The 17974-nt window shown below is 37.0% G+C and overlaps 1 protein-coding gene across 2 annotated transcripts in view; it reads right to left on the bottom strand.

Moving 5' to 3' along the window:
* KLHL1 (kelch like family member 1) overlaps positions 1 to 17974 on the bottom strand; it is a gene marked incomplete at both ends in the record, with an annotated part of 228888 nt that overhangs the window by 82590 nt on the left and 128324 nt on the right. For both annotated transcript variants that reach the window (XM_080614309.1, XM_080614310.1), the window contains one exon: positions 5045 to 5257. In XM_080614309.1, the coding sequence (XP_080470435.1) occupies positions 5045 to 5257 (213 nt within the window). The remainder of the gene's footprint in view (positions 1 to 5044; positions 5258 to 17974) is intronic.

The raw sequence follows: 17974 nt of genomic DNA, 5'->3' as shown, positions 1-17974 counted from the left end.
GGATTGTGCAAGGAAGTTGTGAATGCTCCATCTCTGGCTGTGTTCAAGGCCGAGTTGGACAGAGCCTTGAGTGACATGGTTAAGTGTGGGGTGTCCCTGCCCACGGCAGGGGGGTTGGAACTAGATGATCTTATGGTCCTTTCCAACCCTAACTATTCTATGTTTCTATGATTCTACTATAGCCAGGCCTTAATGGATGTATCTTTCCACAGTTATAGCTTTTCACCTCTATCTCAAAGGTTCACAAGAACATTGTATTATAAAAGAATGAAGTAAATGTGCACGTGTATGTGCATGTATACGTATATCCATGCACAAAAATATGCTGTGGGCCACCCATCTGGAATGCAGCTTGGCAGAACAGGAACCAGATGTGTGCCCTTGCTGCAAAGAAGGCTAAAAATGTTCTCAGCTGCATTAGACAAAGTATTTTCAGCAGGTCAAGGAAGGTGATAATTCCCCTCTATTCAGCCCTGGTGAGGCTAAACCTGGAATGCTGTGTTCAGTTTTAGATTCCTCAGTACAAGAGATACACAGACATACTGCAGAAAATTCAATGAAGGGTCACAAAGATGATAAAGGGATTGGAGAATCTCTCCTATGAATAAAGGACAAGAGAACTGGGTTATTTCAGCCTGGAGAAGAAAAGGTTCAGAGGTCTCATCAATATATAGAAATATCTGAAGGGAGGGTGCATAGATGCCTGATTCAGGCTCTTTTCAGGGGCTTCCAGCGGGAAGTCCACAGGCAATGGGCAGAAACTCAAACACAAGAGGTTTTATCTGAACACTAGGAAACACACTGTGGGGGTGACTGAACTCTGGCACAGTCCTTGGAGGTAAAGTCATTTGGACATAGTCCAGGGCAACTGGCTCTTGGTGCCCCTGCTTAAACAGTGCTGTTCGAGCAGATGACCTCCAGAGGTCCCCTCCAACCTCAACTGTTCTGTGATTTTGTGATTACGCATACGTTTATCATGCCATGTTAAAAAAGACATATCCACAAACTGTTTTTAGTGGTTTTTTCTTCTTTCTACATGTACTAATTATGTTTGAATTTTTTTTTAAATTTCATTCAAAAATACTGCTGAAAATTGAGGACAGCTGTGATGACTTTTAGCTACTAAAATAGCTTCTGAATTGTTGAAGAACTGAAAACTTGGAAGCTTAAAAATATTTTTGATTGCTTCTTACCTGGTTTGTTATCTTACTCTTAGTGAAGAATGTTATCAAAAATCACAGAAAAAAATATTTATTATATGCTTGGAATTTAACATTTCAAGTAAATAATCTAAAATACTTCATTAATAAGGTTTAAGGCTCCCACAAACTTTTACTCTCTATGAATCCTTTAAGAGTAAAAATGAATGTAAATTAAATTTTTAGGGAAAGGAGGAAACTCTTCTGTACAGAGCAATACAAAATATTTGGAAGACCTACTGAAAAAAAGTACATATATATTACTTACTATAACATGAAATATTTTGTTTTATATTGGTCAAGCCACTAATCTTTCTAGTTTGACTTGAGTGAATAAATATGAAATAGTTTAGCAGATGGCTTCAGGGAAATCAAGGGAGCAAAACCTGCAACTTTGAAGGTTCTGTTATTTCATTTTCAGCTTCATGATTGGCTTCTCCTAAATTCTTCTATTGAATTTTGAATTACATTGTTTGATATCCTATTACTCAAGGCTGACTTCATTGCCAATATAATTACTGCACCTTGAAAGTGAAATGAGGTATCATAAAAACTCAGGCTATAAATTTAAGCCCTCATTTTAGGAGAACCTCAGTACAGTCTTCCCAATTTGTTAACCTTTGCAGTCTATGACTTTATTTTTTTTAGTGAATTTAAAAGTAAGGAGCAATTTTTTTTCTCAAAGGTCTAATGATTAGCTTTTAATTTTGACCTCAGTTCTCTTCAGAGCTCTTCAGTTAATTTTCAGTGCAATGGAAATGATAGTGTTCTACTAGATTTATACTTAAGTATACACTATAGTAGGGAAAATTTCACCTTTTGCTAATAAAAGTAAATTTTCACTGCCAGCTCTCAATAATTTTCTGTTGAAACTGTTATATCTTAATTTTAACTTGTAAACAATTTTAAATACATATTAGCATTACAGCAAATATTTATATGATGCAGTATTCAATTGTTGTCAAGCACCACTGCATAAGAGTTAATTTTCAGATTAAATTGAACAAACAATACAGAGAACTTCCAGAAGTACATAACTTTAAATTCTTTTATAAATGCCTTACAAATGGTTTTGAAACTGTTGTTATATTTTTTTCATTATATCCTACTCTCTGATCACGTGCCTCCTGGCTGTTCAGAAAGAAACGTGTTATCTCTAAAAGTTGGACTTGAATCTGAAGAAAGTTTTATGAGAAATTTTTTTTAAAGATACACAGTGGAACTAGGCTTGAGGTAAACACAAGTGGTTTAGTAGTTTACAGGTAGGTGTCAGTGATGTGAGAGAACAATGATGCTTTTACATTTGTTATGCTTATCTATGATAGGCAGTGGAAATCTAGGATTTAATTTAGTTGTTAAACATGGGAGATAGTGATACTTAACTTAAGGTGTCTGGGATGTTCTCTTGAGAATGAGAATATATGTAACAAAGTGGACACAATTCAGTTGCATAAAGGAGGGACTTCAGTACTGTTGGCAGTGCCCCAAGGTATCCTTATGTGTTAGGGACACAGAGACACCAGAGGAAACACAGAGAGTTAAAGTCCTTATTGACTGGAAGAATGTAGTAAAAATTATGAGCCATACATTTAGAATTTGTAGTGGGATTTGAAACATCTGAACACAAAAGTAGTTTGAAATCTCACCTCTAAATTATTTCAGCTGATACTTTATATATAATAGAATAATAAAACAAACCAGGTTGGAGGCAACTTTGAAAGATCTTCTGGTCCAGCCTTTCATGGGGAAGGGAATATAGATGAGAATGAGACCATTACATATTTTACACACATACATACATATACATAACCTGGTATTTTCCACTTTTCACCATTTTCAGCAAACAAAATAGTTGTATTCATTTTGCCTGGTTTGTGTAGGTCAATCTTACATCTTACTCTGTAGTAGTAGATCTTGCAGATATTAATTATAATGAAGATTATCACTAAGAACTAGAGCAGTGACCATTAATCAACAAAGCCTGCGTGATCTCTTTCTACCCAATAAGAGGTAGAGGTGAGGCTGGTGTGTGAACAGTTTTAAGTTACCTTTTGTAAGTGATTAAAATCAACACTTTGAAGATTGCAATAATGCACAGTATTGTGTGCTAGCTTCTCAGTTGGTGTAGATGTTGAAAAATAAAGAGCTCATATTTCTGACAAACAAACCTTTAGCTTTGTCATTTTTGACGGTTTCCTTCGTAGCACATTTTATATTGGGAAGTAAACTAGAAAACCCACCCAACTCCCTAAGATCTCAGTGTGACACAAAGTGATTGTAAATCTTAGTATCATGATTCATGATAGTTCTTGTTTTAGTCATCTCCTTCCCAGCATTCCTTTCTTGATCCCTTTCAGAGTGAGTATATTTTTTATACATCATAGACATTACAATTTTATTATGTGATCATGTAGTGAGCTCCAGTCTTAGCCTATCTTGATCTTTCAGTGACTCCGTTGTTCATTCTTTGAATTGTCAGCTCAGGATTTGATCTCTAAGGAACAGTAATTGTGCTCAAATAAACATGAAGAACACTGTCATGATGTCATACAGTATGGAAGACGCCGTTAGTCATTTGGGGTCTCATCTGTGTCTCTTCCCAGCTTCCTGCCCACTGCTGACATACTGGCTTTTGGAGGGGTAGTGGAGTAGTGAAGAGAGGAAGCTTTGGTATTGTGTAAGCACTGTTCAGCAATAGCCAAAACATTGGTGTGTTACACAGCACTGTTTTAGCCACAAGTGCAAAGCACGGCACCATACAGGCTGCCATGAAGAAAGTTAACCCAATACACTAGCCGAAAGGTGAATGATGATCTGGAGGTACCAAACAGAAGAAAATTGCTATTTACCTCTGTGAAACGAAAGAAAAAAAAAAAAAAAAAAAAAAAAAAAAAAGAAAAAGAAACTAATGCCTGAATCACAGAATCATATAAGCATTCATAGGAAGGGAGCTCCAAACTTCCAGCAATCAACTAGTTCAAGCTCTCACTTAAATGAGGGCTAACACAAACACTGGATTTGGTGATCATCTGGTCTAGCTAATTTAGGAAAATCTTCAATGAAGAAGATTGGTTAGCCTCTGAAAAACTTTGCTGTAATGGTGCACTGCTTTCCAAGGGATTCCCTGCCCCACCCAATTTCCAACCTGGACAGTCCACACTATGATTTGGGGCGTTACCCTCTTCTAAGAAGAATTTGATTCCATGACCTTCTCTTCAAGAAGTCTTAATTTGCTACTACATCACCACATCACCACTTAGCCTCCTCTTCACCAGATTAAACAAGCCCACTTCCTCAGCCTTTCCTTTCATAGCTGACATAGAATATTGATAGCCCATCAGTGGACCTTCTCCAGTTTCTTCATATGCCTTTCAAACTGTGGATTGCAAAATTGGAAACAGTATTCCAGCTGCAGCATTAGTAGCACCACGTACTATGGGAATAACTTCATATGGCCTGCTGAGGAAATTTTTCCTGATGTAGATCAACATGCAGTATTCCTCATTCATACTGTTGGCTCATACTCAGCTCAATACCTGTCATAAACTCCAGGGCCTTTTTTCTGAGAATATTTACTATTCTACCTGTCCTTCTTAGCATGCTATATCTGTGGTTATTCCTCTTCAGTGATACAACTGCGCACTTCTTGGCTATCTATTGGCCCAGTCTTTAAATTTATTGAGGTCACTATGGATGAAGGGCTATCATTCATTTTTTCTAATTCTGAACAGAATTAAACAAAAATTTAAACAGAGTATTCAGCAATTGCAGATTATAAATTAATGAGAATTTCTTCAGTAACAATGATATTATTATTAGTTATAGAATAATAATTTAAAAAATACCTGAGGTGGAAGCAGTGGTAATCTGATATAAGCAAGTAGCATACTTAGGTCATTGCATCGCCTCTGCGTATCATACTTCACCCACATCATTAAGGCATGGAAAATAGTCTCTTCGTCAGGAACATTCACATCATCACTAGCAAGAAGTTTATGGAGCTCTTCAGCTGGTAAAAGCAAAAATTCTTGATTTCTTATAACTTCCATTATGTTATCCTGAGAAGAAGAAAGTATTTCAGATTAAGTAATACTGGAAGAAAATAAAAACAGCTGCCAAAGCTAATAAACCCATAAGCAATCCCTACCATACCCAGCCCTCTTACAGCTCATGAGGAATACAAATCCATGATGATTAGAATTAAAAAACTGTACTTGTAATTCATATATGAATATATTCAGAAAATAATATAAAGCTTATATGGTAATACTTAATTAAAAATTGCTAAAATTGTTAAAGGCAATTAACAGATCTGCACATTGGAATTTTTCTAAACTAATATGTAATTGACTGCATGCAATATATTGTCAATCTTGACATGTTCATACTACATTTTCCTGTATTTTTTCACTCTCTGATCTTTTTCCTAAATAACTTCTCAGTCATATACAGTTATATTATCAATATTCAGATGATGGCTATCTATATATATACATATACAAGGCTAAGAGGAAGATCAACACCATGAAATTAGCATTATTTCTTGACCTTGTTTGGAACTGATTATTAACATCCTGCTAGCATGCAAACTGTGTACAGCAATTAAAATCTCACAGTATGGACATTTATAACACGTAGATGAATAACTATAAAAAATTAAAAAATATATAAACTATATAAAACATATCAATATCAACTAAAGAGAAATGTTTCATTTAATTGACTGAATCCTAAGGACTTAATTAAGCGCCCTCTGAACCACTTACTCTACATTAACTTAACAAAACAGAACCACAGTTCTGTAAGGTATCTTTGTCCAAGTGTGCTTGATTTTTGTGGAGGAACTGCACATGTGTTCTCATATTCTTGATTCATAGATAACTGTAAGAAGAAAGTGAAGTAGGTATATACTGGAGGCATATACGGGGGAAAAAAAAAAAATCTATAAACCAAATACGCAAAAAATGTTGGAGAAAGAAATTACAATATCTGATATTTAAAAGATAATTGTGACTTTCATAATTTTTTGAAAATCAATCACAGAATCATAGTATACCAGCTTGGAAGGGGCCTCAAAGGTCATCTAGTCCAACCTTTCTTGGCAAAACCCTGGTCTAAACAAGATGGCCCATCACACTGTCCAGCTGAGTCTTAAAAATATCCAGCGCTGGGGAATCCACCATTTCCCTCAGGAGATTATTCCAATGCTGATTGTCTCATTGTGAAAAATTTTCCTCTAGTGTCCAACCAGAATCTTTCCAGGAGTAACCTGTACCCATTACCCCTTGTCTTTTCCATGTGACTTGTAAAAAGTGACCTGTAAAAAGGAACTTTCTGTCTTCTTTGTAGCCACCCTTTAAATACTGGAACATGGTGACCAGGTTCTTCTCTCAAGCCTGAACAAATCCAGTTATCTCAGTCTTTCCTCATATGGCAAGCTTCCCAGGCTATTTTGGATAGAGTAAGATGAGAAGCAGGGATGGAATGACAAAACATCAGTTAAGGACTTAGCTGTAAAGACATCAGATGGATGGATAATTACATTTCTACACTCAATTCAGTTCTCAGCATATCAAAATTTAAATTAATACTTCTTATAATCATTTCCTTGGGTCTGGGCCTGGGGAAAGACTGACTGGTCATTAGGAACTGAAACAGAAGTAACATAGTATTACTGACATGTAATAATAATAAAAAAAAATAAAAATGGTGCAAGACTTGACTTAAAACATACGAATTAAACTCTGGCCCTCATAAGTCACATGTTGCCCTTTGTCCATTCCATACAATATAAAGAAACTATTATTTTAATTCTTCAACATCCTAGTTCTTGAAAGTTACTGCTTAAGAGAATCTATTAAAAATTAACTTCATATTATTTCTTATGAGGTAGAAGAGACAATGTGTGATGAACCCCCTGCAATCCCTGGAGGTTACTAAATACCACACAGCCACTCGCCCACTCCTCTCACCCCTGGGTAGGATGCGAAAAGAATCTGAAGAATGTAAACTCCACGGGTTGAGATAAGAACAGTTTAATAATTGAAATGAAGTAAAATATAATAACTATATAAATAATGACAATGACAATAATAGTAATAATAGTAATAGTAGTAATCATAATAATCAGGCAACAAAGAGGAGAGAAGGAGGAATAAAATTCAAGAAACACAAGTAGTGTAAAATACAACTTCTTGCCACCCGCTGACCAATGCAAAGCCCATCCCCATGCAGTGATTGATTCCTTCCAGCCAACTGCCCCCGATTTCTGTACTGCGCATGACGTTTTATAGTATCAAATACCCCTTTGGCTAGTTCAGGTCAGCTGTCCTGCCTCTGCTCCCTCCCAGCTTCTTGTGCCCCAACTCCTTGGCAGAGCATGAGAGACTGAAAAGTCCTGAATCAGGATAAGTGCTACTCAGGAACAACTGAAACATCAGTGTGTTATCAGCATGATTCTCAGACTAAAGCCAAAACACTGCACTGTTCCACCTACTAGGAAGAAAATTAACTCTTATTGCAGCAAAACCCAAGACATTTACATAACTGATAATGAAATCAAAACATGACTCAGGTTTGGGTTTTTTGTTTGTTTTTAAATTGCTTGATTTAATGTCAACAGGTACCTCAAAACCTAGATTTTTATGCTCTAGGGTTTTAATCTGTTGACTCCTCATAAAGTTTAAATTGTGCAACTACAGCTTTGTACAATGGCTTGGAAATTTAATAGAACTAGTTTTCAGGCACTTAACTGCAAGTTGGCTTATTTAATTTTAATTAAAAAGCCATAAAACTCAGAAAATTTCATTGTGTTTCTCAATAAAATGATTTGTAAGCCAAAGTTTAATTAAGACTGGTTAAACTGACACTAAATCCCATTATGACAAACATACAACCCTACTTCTTAATAGAAGCCAACATCAAACTTTGCAAAAGCATATTAATCCAAATACCTAATATTACTGAAAAGTATTGTGATGGTAGAATACATTTTACGAGCTCACATAATTGAATTAATTTTTAATAACATTCAAAGAAGGGAGTCTAAATTAAAAATAATAATTTTAGGTTTGATTAAGATTTTGTCTCATTTTAATTTTCTTTTCATTTGGATATATGCTTAAGGACAACTTATTCCAGCCTTTTTACTGATTTACCATTGACTGAAAGTAGAGCACAACAAAGTTTTCAGACAAAATATATGAGCTCAGATCTGTGCTTCTAAACATCTGGACTTAACACTAGTTTCATGTTACCCACGGCTGAGTATTGCAAAAAATGCTATTTAATAAAAATTCTTTATATAGGCTTATAACTTACATATAAACACACACATATATATATAGCATATACATATATATATATATACCAGCAAATAAAATCCAGGTTCTTGGGCTTCAGAGATAAAACTCTCTCCTTCATATGTTCAGCATTTCATAGACTGACTATTTAAGGTTTAAAACTTTCTAGGTCACATTTTATTTTTCTTGAGACTCATTTGATTTACAGCAGCAAAGCATATTTCATTGGCTTGCTGTTTTATTGTAACAGAATTATTTATTAAATGCTTATTGTGTAAAAACACCTACCTTTCTTTTAAAATATTATTGATCCTTATTTTGCACCTTAGAGAACAGGATACAAAAGATGTCTGTCATCTACTGGTTAAATTTTTCAGGATAAATGAAACAAATTTTAAATTATCCTGAAATTAAGGTACAAGATGAGAATCGAGCTACTCAGTCCTGTTCTAGTGAAGTTCCTTCAGAAATGCTTAAGTCTTCAAGGCTGACAAACTCAATTTTCAGAATAAAGGTACTACGCATTTAAGCATATTCAGGATTATGTTACAGAGATCTATGAGTTCCTGATACTTAAGAAGCTTTGTAGATCTGGTCTTCACTGTCTCATAAGTCTCGTAAGATCAACTGGACTGTGCCTAATGCCTCTCCTGCATGGGTCATTCACTTAGCCCTTCCCTTCAGCAAGAATAGTAATGTTCTAATTAAGTGGAATAGTGAGTTTTGTTTTTAAATCAGAAAAGGTAACTTAGAATAGAAAGTCTCTGAACCCACTTGGAGAAAGTTATGTCTCCTTTGGTTGCCCTTTCAATTTCTCAAAATGATCATGCAATAATCATTGCTGTGGGGTCAAGCATTTCCACAGTGGAGCTGTTTCACTTTTAAACCTTTTCAGCAGCACACAGAGTTAGAATTACATAGCCATGAAGTACAGGTCATGCAAACAAAATATATCTGTATTTAAAGGTAGATAAGCAAGGGCCTAAGTATCTGAGTATAACAGATTGCGTATTATAAGAAAATAGATGCTTAAATGAAATTAAACTATTGTCAAATAGAACTTAATAAAAAGAAATCCTAGTACATATATATTTACAATGATGCTATCAATACCAATTAATTTGATTACCTTTTAAAAAAAACAAGGCTACTTGTAATAATCATTATTTCACACGGAATCAAATTATCTTGCAAAAGTTAGTTCGTATTGATGTTTATGTCATTGATTTCACTAATCAGCATGTATCCTCTATATGGAAGAAACTGAGAGTAATTTCTTGGGTATTATGAAAAATATTAAATACTTTTGGACTTTGAAAACTAATGTCATGTTCCAAGACTGCTGCTTAGAATCTGTTACTTCAGAGTTGCCATGGCAGCAAAATGTTTAGAAGGATTTTTTTTTTGTTTGGATGTAGGGGTCTTATTTAAGAAGTTCAACATTTTAATAATCTTGATGCTGTGATCTTTCTGGTACAAAAATGAGAAATACATAAAAAAATGCTGAAAAAATACTATCTGTACATTAGCCTTTCACATAAATAGTATATGACTAATCTTATATTTTAAGTCCATGCTGCTTTTTAGTTTAGAACCTAAGTTTTCATGAGAATATTTAAATAAATTAATAAATATTGCATCTGATTTCTGTATTAAATCATACAGTATACTTTCAGAAATGCAAAAGACTTGAAAACCAATTCTGATTTTGATCAAGCCCTGAATTATTTTGGTCTGGAATTATTCCCTCTGAGCTACATTGAATTCAACGCCTGTTTTTCATAGACCAAGTTTTCCCTGTCAGCTGGGCATCATATAAGACTACATCCCCTTTTCAAAAATTGTCCTATCATGTATCTTCTTTCCTAAGGACAATGGGCTTTTCAACTTTCTGAACTCCCATTAGACAAAGGACCAGTACTTATTAACATGCTTACGCTCTGGTTCTTCAGCTAAACCTTAGATTTTATTTGAGAGTGAATTCCACCTGTCTTATGCAATATAAAGAGCTGCATGTTTCTTCCAGTACCAGATGCCAACCTGATGTCACTCTTATGGAAGGGATATAAAGGCTGGGACATTCAGTGGATAGGCAGCTAGTGGAAAGAGATCAAGTCAGTGTAAGCTACTCTGAACTTTGTCAGTTGGAGATCAGCAGCTGCTGCTTTCTGGGGAGAGCAGACAGCAAGTTGAAGATAGAAGAGGTTGTGACTATGGATACCATCTCACACAGCACACTGAAATATTAATAGGGACTTCTAGATTTCAAAGTTAGACTGCCACGATCTAAACATTTTCATTTTTATTTACAATTTTTTTTTTTTCCCAAAAAAATTTGGGTGTTCTAAGTGACTGCAGATGAGTACATCTACACATCTTGCTTCCTCCAACTGAAACAGCCTTTCAACACTGTTCTGGAAGGTTCTGTATCCCATAAACCTTGGAACTTCTGGGTGCTAAGCCCTAGTCATGCATAACATGATCTTCCTAGCATGGTATCCAGGAAAAACAGAAGTCTAGTAGCCTGTAAATGAGTCCTCTTGCTATTACTCCACTTTCTCTTTTTTTTTTTTTTTTTAATTTTGTTTTTCCCTCCCTTTATTTAGGTCTCTCTTAATATTAGCTTACCCTTCCATAATAAATTAAATAGGCCCCAGGAGAACAACTTGGGGACCTAAAATCTGGAATGTTTGTGCTCCACAACCTGAATTGACCCAGACTGATATATTTGGCATTGGAAGTATTCTCAGCAGAGTTTCAAGAATACAGCAAGAGATGAGCATTGTGAATCCTCTAGAGGTGGTGTTTTGGACTGAAAAGGCCATAAGTGACAAAAATAGACTCAAAGTGCAAACTGTCACAATGGTGCAGTACTGTAAAGTGCAGATACACACTTGTACTGACTGGTGACTGCCTTGTTTTGCTTTTACTTCCATAAGATGTACCCTTAGCATTTCCCAAAACCAGAAAATATGAGTTGTGCTAGCTTTTTTAATTGTGCTGTTTGCACAGCAAGGATACAACACTTCTCACATAGGTAACAGAATGACAATTTTATGGGTTTACATTAAAACTCTCCAGGGAAGTAGTCATCATGACAGTCATGTTCTTACTCTCCTAGCACAACTTTTCTTTCTTCCCTACCCTGTTCCTGTAATAATACTTTGGTACAAGTTTGCTACCCCAGTCCAGCACTATCATCCAATTTATGATCTGGCCACAGTGGTTTCCCTAGCCTGTAGCTCACAGAATCATTTAGATTAGACAGGAACTCTTGAGATCACCTAGTCCAATGCCCTTGTTCAAGCAAGATCAGATATAACAGGTTGTGCAAGACTGTCTAGTTGGGTTTTGAGTATCGCCACAGAAGGTCACTCCACAACCTCTCTTCACAATGTATTCCAGTGTTTGACCACACTCACAGCAAAGAAGTGTTTTCTCATGTTCTGATGGAATTTTATGATTTTTAATAAGTGTCCATTCCCTCTTGTCCTGTCACTGGGTGCTACTGAGAAAAGTCTGCCTCTCTCATCTTCAGTCCCTTTAATCAGGAATTTATACACATTGACAGGATTTGTCCTGAGCTTTCTCTTCTCCAGGCTAAAGAGTCACAACTGTCTCAGCCTCTCCCAATATGAAAAATGCTCAAGCAGCCTTCAAGCAACCACCAGAGATAAACCACTCCATAACTTCCCCATGAAGTTCTGTTCCATGAAGAACAGAACCATTTCATAGAATAGGACATAAGGACCATCACTTACAGTGTCACACAGTGCAGGATAATACCAGGGTGAAATCATGACCATAGGAAAGAGGATAATTTCCATGAAGAGCCACAGCAACATTCCCCACAGCTTGTGGCTATTGCTGGAATACTCTATCCATTATAGATTAAAATTCATTCAGGATGGGTACATGCACCCACACATTCTGTAGCAAGTTGTGCTGGTTTCGGCTGGGATAGAGTTAATTGTCTTCACAGTAGCTGGTGTGGGACTATATTTGGGATTTTTGCAGGAAACAATGTTGATAACACAGATGTTTTCCTTACTGCTGAGCAGTGCTTAGGCAGAGTCAAGGCCTTTTCTGCTACCAGCGAGTAGGCTGGTGATGCACAATACGATGGGAAGGGACACAGCAGTGACAGCTAAACAAAGTTATATCCCATACCATATGACATCATGTTCAGCATATAAAGCTGGGGGAAGAAAAAGGAAGGGGAGGACGTTCAGAGTGATGGTATTTGTCTTCCCAAGGAACCATTACTCATGATGGAGCCCTGCTTTCCTGGAGATGGCTGAACACCTGCCTGCTGATGTGAAGTGGTGAATGAATTCTTTGCTTTGCTTGCATGTGAAGCTTTTTCTTTACCTATTAGACTGTCTTTACCTCAACCCACAACTTTTCTCAGTGCTACACTTCCAATTTTGTCTCCCATTCCAACAGGAGAGATGAGTGGTGTTTAGTTGCTGGATGGGGTTAAACCACAACACAGGTACAGGAAGTCTTGATCAAATCAGCCCTGGTAGCACACCATATTGGATAACTCATGACTGCAGCCAAGAGTTAGAATTGTGGTTTATGGCATGTTAAGCAGGATGAGTAAAGACAAAATTAGTGTTAAAAGTCTCAGAAGCAGCACTGTTAGGCATCCAGTTGTTCAGCAAAGGTTACAAGTATCTCTGGAAATTTAATGTAGCTTACTGTGCCACATTTTACTCCACTCATAATGCAGAATCCACAATTAGGGAGGATGTTGATAGTCTGTGTCGTGGTTTAAGCCCAGGCCGTAAATCAGAACCATGCAGTCTACTCCTCCCCCCCCCCCCGAGGGATGGGGAGGAGAATCGAAAGAATGTAACTCCCACGGGTTGAGATAAAAACAGTCCAGTAACTAAGGTATAACACAAATCACTACTGCTACCACCACTAGTAATAATGATAAGGGAAATAACAAGGGAAGAGAATATGATACCACCTGCCAGAAATGAGCCCGATGAGAAAAGGGACGTGCCCTTCTGGGTAACTCCCAGTTACATCCCTGGGCATGACGTGCTGTGGTATGGAATACCTCTTTGGCAAGTTTGGGTCAGGTGTCCTGTCCCTGCTTCCTCCAGGCTTCTCCTCCTCCCTGGCAGAGCATGAGACTCACAAAGTCCTTGGTCAGGGTAAACATTCTGACCAGTAACTGAAAACATTGGCTTTATCAGTATTATTCCCAGGCCGAAAGTCAAAACCACAGCGCTGCACCAACTGCTAAGAAGGAGAAAAAGTGACTGCTGCTGCTGAACCCAGGACAGTCTGTTACAGAGGCACATGGCAATCTGTGTAATCTGGCCTGTGAACTGTATCACAAACAGAGTTTGGAAGCAGAAAAGCACAGTGCAACCTTTCAAAATTTATGTCAAGGTAAGTACATATTTTTATGTCCTAATGGAGGCCCTGTCCTGTTTATTCTTATTGCAGGCTTAGAAAATGAAAACAAGGAAAATGGAGGGTAAAAAGCTAACAGGAACCTAACCCAAAGCAAATATGATTAAAAGAAAGCTGGAAACAAGAAAAAAAGTATTTCTTGCTGTTAAAGCATCAAGCTCTAAAACATATTGCCAGTGGATGAGCAGGGAAAAGGTTTATTAAGAGCAGTATAATAATTTAGGATGCAGTTTACAAAAGGGATTACATGAGGTGGTTTTCCCAGACAGAAGTGAACTGTTTTGGAATTCATTTCAGTTTTGCTTTAACCCAGTTACCCTTCTATTGAACCTAATAACATCAGATCCACTGAAGATTGCTTTCTATAAAGGCATCATCTTAAAGACATCTGGAGATGGATAATTTGTCACTTTGCAGTAGATTTCAGAAGTAATCATCCTCAACATGGGCATCTAATTTCCCATTCAAACTCATCTCTCTTCCACTCATACATACTGGATACTGCTGCTTATTATGAATTTCTCACCTGATTAAAGAGCCCATTAGCACCAAAACTTAAAAACCTCAAAATAATCTCTTGGGTCTTCAATAACTCAAAGGACTTAGAATCATAGAATCATAGAATAGTTGGGGTTGAAAAGGACCTTAAGATCATCTAGTTCCAACCCCCCTGCCATGGACAGGGACACTTCACACTAAACCATGCCACCCAAGGCCTCATCCAACTCGGCCTTGAACACAGCCAGAGATGGAGCATTCACAACTTTCTTGCACAACACATTCCAGTGCCTCACCACCCTCACAGTAAAAAATTTCTTCCTTATATCCAATCTAAACTTCCCCTGTTTAAGTTTGAATCCATTACCCCTTCTCCTGTCACTACAGTCCCTGATGAATAGTCCATGCCCACCATTCTTGTAGGCCCCCTTCAGATGCTGGAAGGCTGCTATGAGGTCTTCACACAGCCTTCTCTTCTCCAGGCTGAACAGCCCCAACTTTCTCAGCCTCTCTTCATACGGGAGGTGCTCCAGTCCCCTGATCATCCTCGTGGCCCTCCTCTGGACTTGTTCCAACAGTTCCATGTCCTTTTTATGTTGAGGACACCAGAACTGCACACAATACAGAAAAAAAGTGAGGTCTCATGAGAGCAGAGTAGAGGGGCAGGATCACCTCCTTCGAGTTGAGTGGTTATGGCCTTTCTTTTACAATTCATTCACAGTACTATGTCCTGTAACACCACGTTGTAATGTTCAGGACTGAAAACAAAATACTTGTTCATTAACAACGTTTCTTGTGGTAGAACCTTCAAATTCACTGGTAATCTCATAATCACTCACTGGCCTAACCTGACCCTACTTAGCCTGTGAAATGTGATGGAATACAGCACAAAGCAAAGGCTGAAGGCATATGTGAGATCATGTGAAAGCTTCTACTTTCATAAATGATTAATAAATGCTGTAATTAAGATAATATTCCAAAAAAGCAATTGAAACCTCAGTCAGTGCATCAGCGTTAAATCTTTTCTAATATTTCTGTACTCCAAACTTTATTTAAAAATAAGTAGCCATTAAAATGAAAATGCATCTAACCATGGGGAATTGCATGATCATGGAGAAAAAATGCCTTGCTCTATTACTCTCCTTTCCACAAACTAAATATTTGCTACTATATTGTTTCTTATGTCTTTATTAGCTATCTCAAAGCATATGTGTTCTGCATCATGTGATATAAGCTGGTGATGAAGAAAACTTTAGTCACAGTTTTGTTTGAGGAATGAAATGTTTAAAAAGTGGTAGTTGATGTTAATATTTCAGATTTAGTAGTCATTTTAACTGAAACCAAATTTTTAAAAGTTACAGCAGAGACATACGAAGACTTCAGCATTTCTGATTAATTTATAGTAATCAGTATATTGAAGAAGTATATGCCTTCCAAAAGCATTTTAAAAAACAAACAGCCCCTCATACAGAAAATACAAAGTTCAGGAAATGCCCAAATCATGTGACTCAATCATTCTCTCACACATTGTTTTTTATTGTCAGAATCTGATCTACCCTTCAACTATCATCTAGCATACTTTGAAGCATTCCTGAGTCTTAATTAATATGAAAGAGGAGAATACACTACCAATTAGAAAAACATTGGAACCTGAAGAGGATTGTGAGAGAGACCTACCTCTGTATCTGAAGCGGACTTTCAAGGACTTCCACTCTGTAAGAAGTTTGAAGAAAGTCATATGGTAATTACTTTCTAATAGCACTTATAGCCTTCAAGCACATTATTAAATCCAGATTAATTCATAAGACACAGTGTTTTGGTACAAAATTCATTAAAATAATCACACATACCCCTCCCCTAGATATGGGTAAATACACATGGGGATATCATATCCTGAGCTGCAACAAAAGGAACATGACCAGCAGACCGAGGGAGGTGATTCTCCCCTCTTCTGCTCTCATGAGACCCCAGCTGCAGTACTATGCTCAGCTCTGGGTCCTCCAGCAGAAGAGGGACATGGACCTCCTTGAGCAAGTCCAGAAGAGGGCCACAAAGATGATCAGAGGGCTGGAGCACCCCTCCTATGGAGACAGGCTGAGAAAGTTGGAATTGTTCAGCCTGAAGAAGAGAAGGATCCAGGGAGACCTTAGAGCAGTATTCCAATAGCTAAAGGGGGCCTACAAGAAAGATGGAGAGGGACTTTTTACAAGGACATACAGTGACAGGACAAGTGGGAATGGTTTCAAACCAAAAGAAGTCAGATTTAGATTAAACATTACGAAGAAATTCTTTATTATGAGGGTGGTGAGACACTGTAATGGATTGCATAGACAAATTCTGAATTTCCCATCCTTGGAAGTGTTCAAAGCCAGGTTTGACAGGGCTTTGAGCAACCTTGTCTGGTGGAAGGTGTCCTTGCCCATGGCAGAGGGGCTGTAATTAGGTGATCTTTAAGGTCCCTTCCAACCCAAACCATTCTATGATTCTATGATAAGCAGAACTTTCTGCACTCCACAGCATTTCAGAAAATAGCATAATTCACAAAAGATGTCTGATCACTAACAACAGTGATTTTCATACTCTTTCCAACAAAATAATGGTATATATTATAATATAAAATAACCACTGTATTTAGATCTTATGTGGTTTGTCAAGATACATGGCTGCTAAAAACTTGTCACATTAAGTTGTTGTTTGTAATAGAAAACTTACAAAAACTGTTAAATGAATGCTGAAAATATATTAACCTGCTGAAAATATATTAACCTACTGTGTGAATCCCAAAAGGGAAATTTCAGATTGAAGTGAAATTGTACATTTGTCACCCTGCACATAATATTGATTAAACTGACAGTTACTCTTGTTTTATTGGTGCTTGGGAAATTACAATTTTGGAAGGAACAGACATTATGTTTCATTTCCCCCAAGACTGCATGTTACTGTCAAATAATCTCATGCTGCCAACTAACTATAATACGCAGTAATTTCTTGGTGTCAGTTTTTTATTGGGAAGGGGGAGGAGGTGAAGAGCACTTTATAGCTGTGTCTTGCAGTTGGTTGGTTGTTGAGGTGTTTTTCATTAGCTTGGGTTCAAGTTATCACATAATTTGTTATCATTCTAGGCTTTTTAAAGCACAATGCTTAAAAAATAATCTGCACTTTTTAAAAGAATCATTTGGGCAAATTTCACCCAAACTCAACTTCCTCAGCAATTTACTACAAAGCCAGGGGTTCCTTACATAATTAAATCTTTCCTAAAAAACACAAAAAACAGATTTTGAGAAGCCTTATCACATGTCACAATAATCTTTTTCTTGTCATTTTAATTTATCAACACAGTTAAACACCTAACTTCTTCAGAAAAATAACCAGAACACTCTTAGATGAGATTTTGTCCTGGGTTCAGCAGCAGCAGTCATTTTTTTCTCTTTCTTAGTAGCTGGTGCAGTGCTGTGTTTTTGACTTTCGGCCTGGGAACAGCACTGATAACACCAATGTTTTTAGTTACTGCTCAAATGTTTACCCTGACCAAGGACTTTGTGA

The sequence above is a fragment of the Psittacula echo genome, assembly GCF_963264785.1.
Source record: "Psittacula echo genome assembly, chromosome: 3".
Classification (NCBI taxonomy): Eukaryota; Metazoa; Chordata; class Aves; order Psittaciformes; family Psittacidae; genus Psittacula; species Psittacula echo.
Note: the sequence above shows the minus strand (reverse complement) of the source record. Positions and strands in the feature narration are given on the sequence as shown.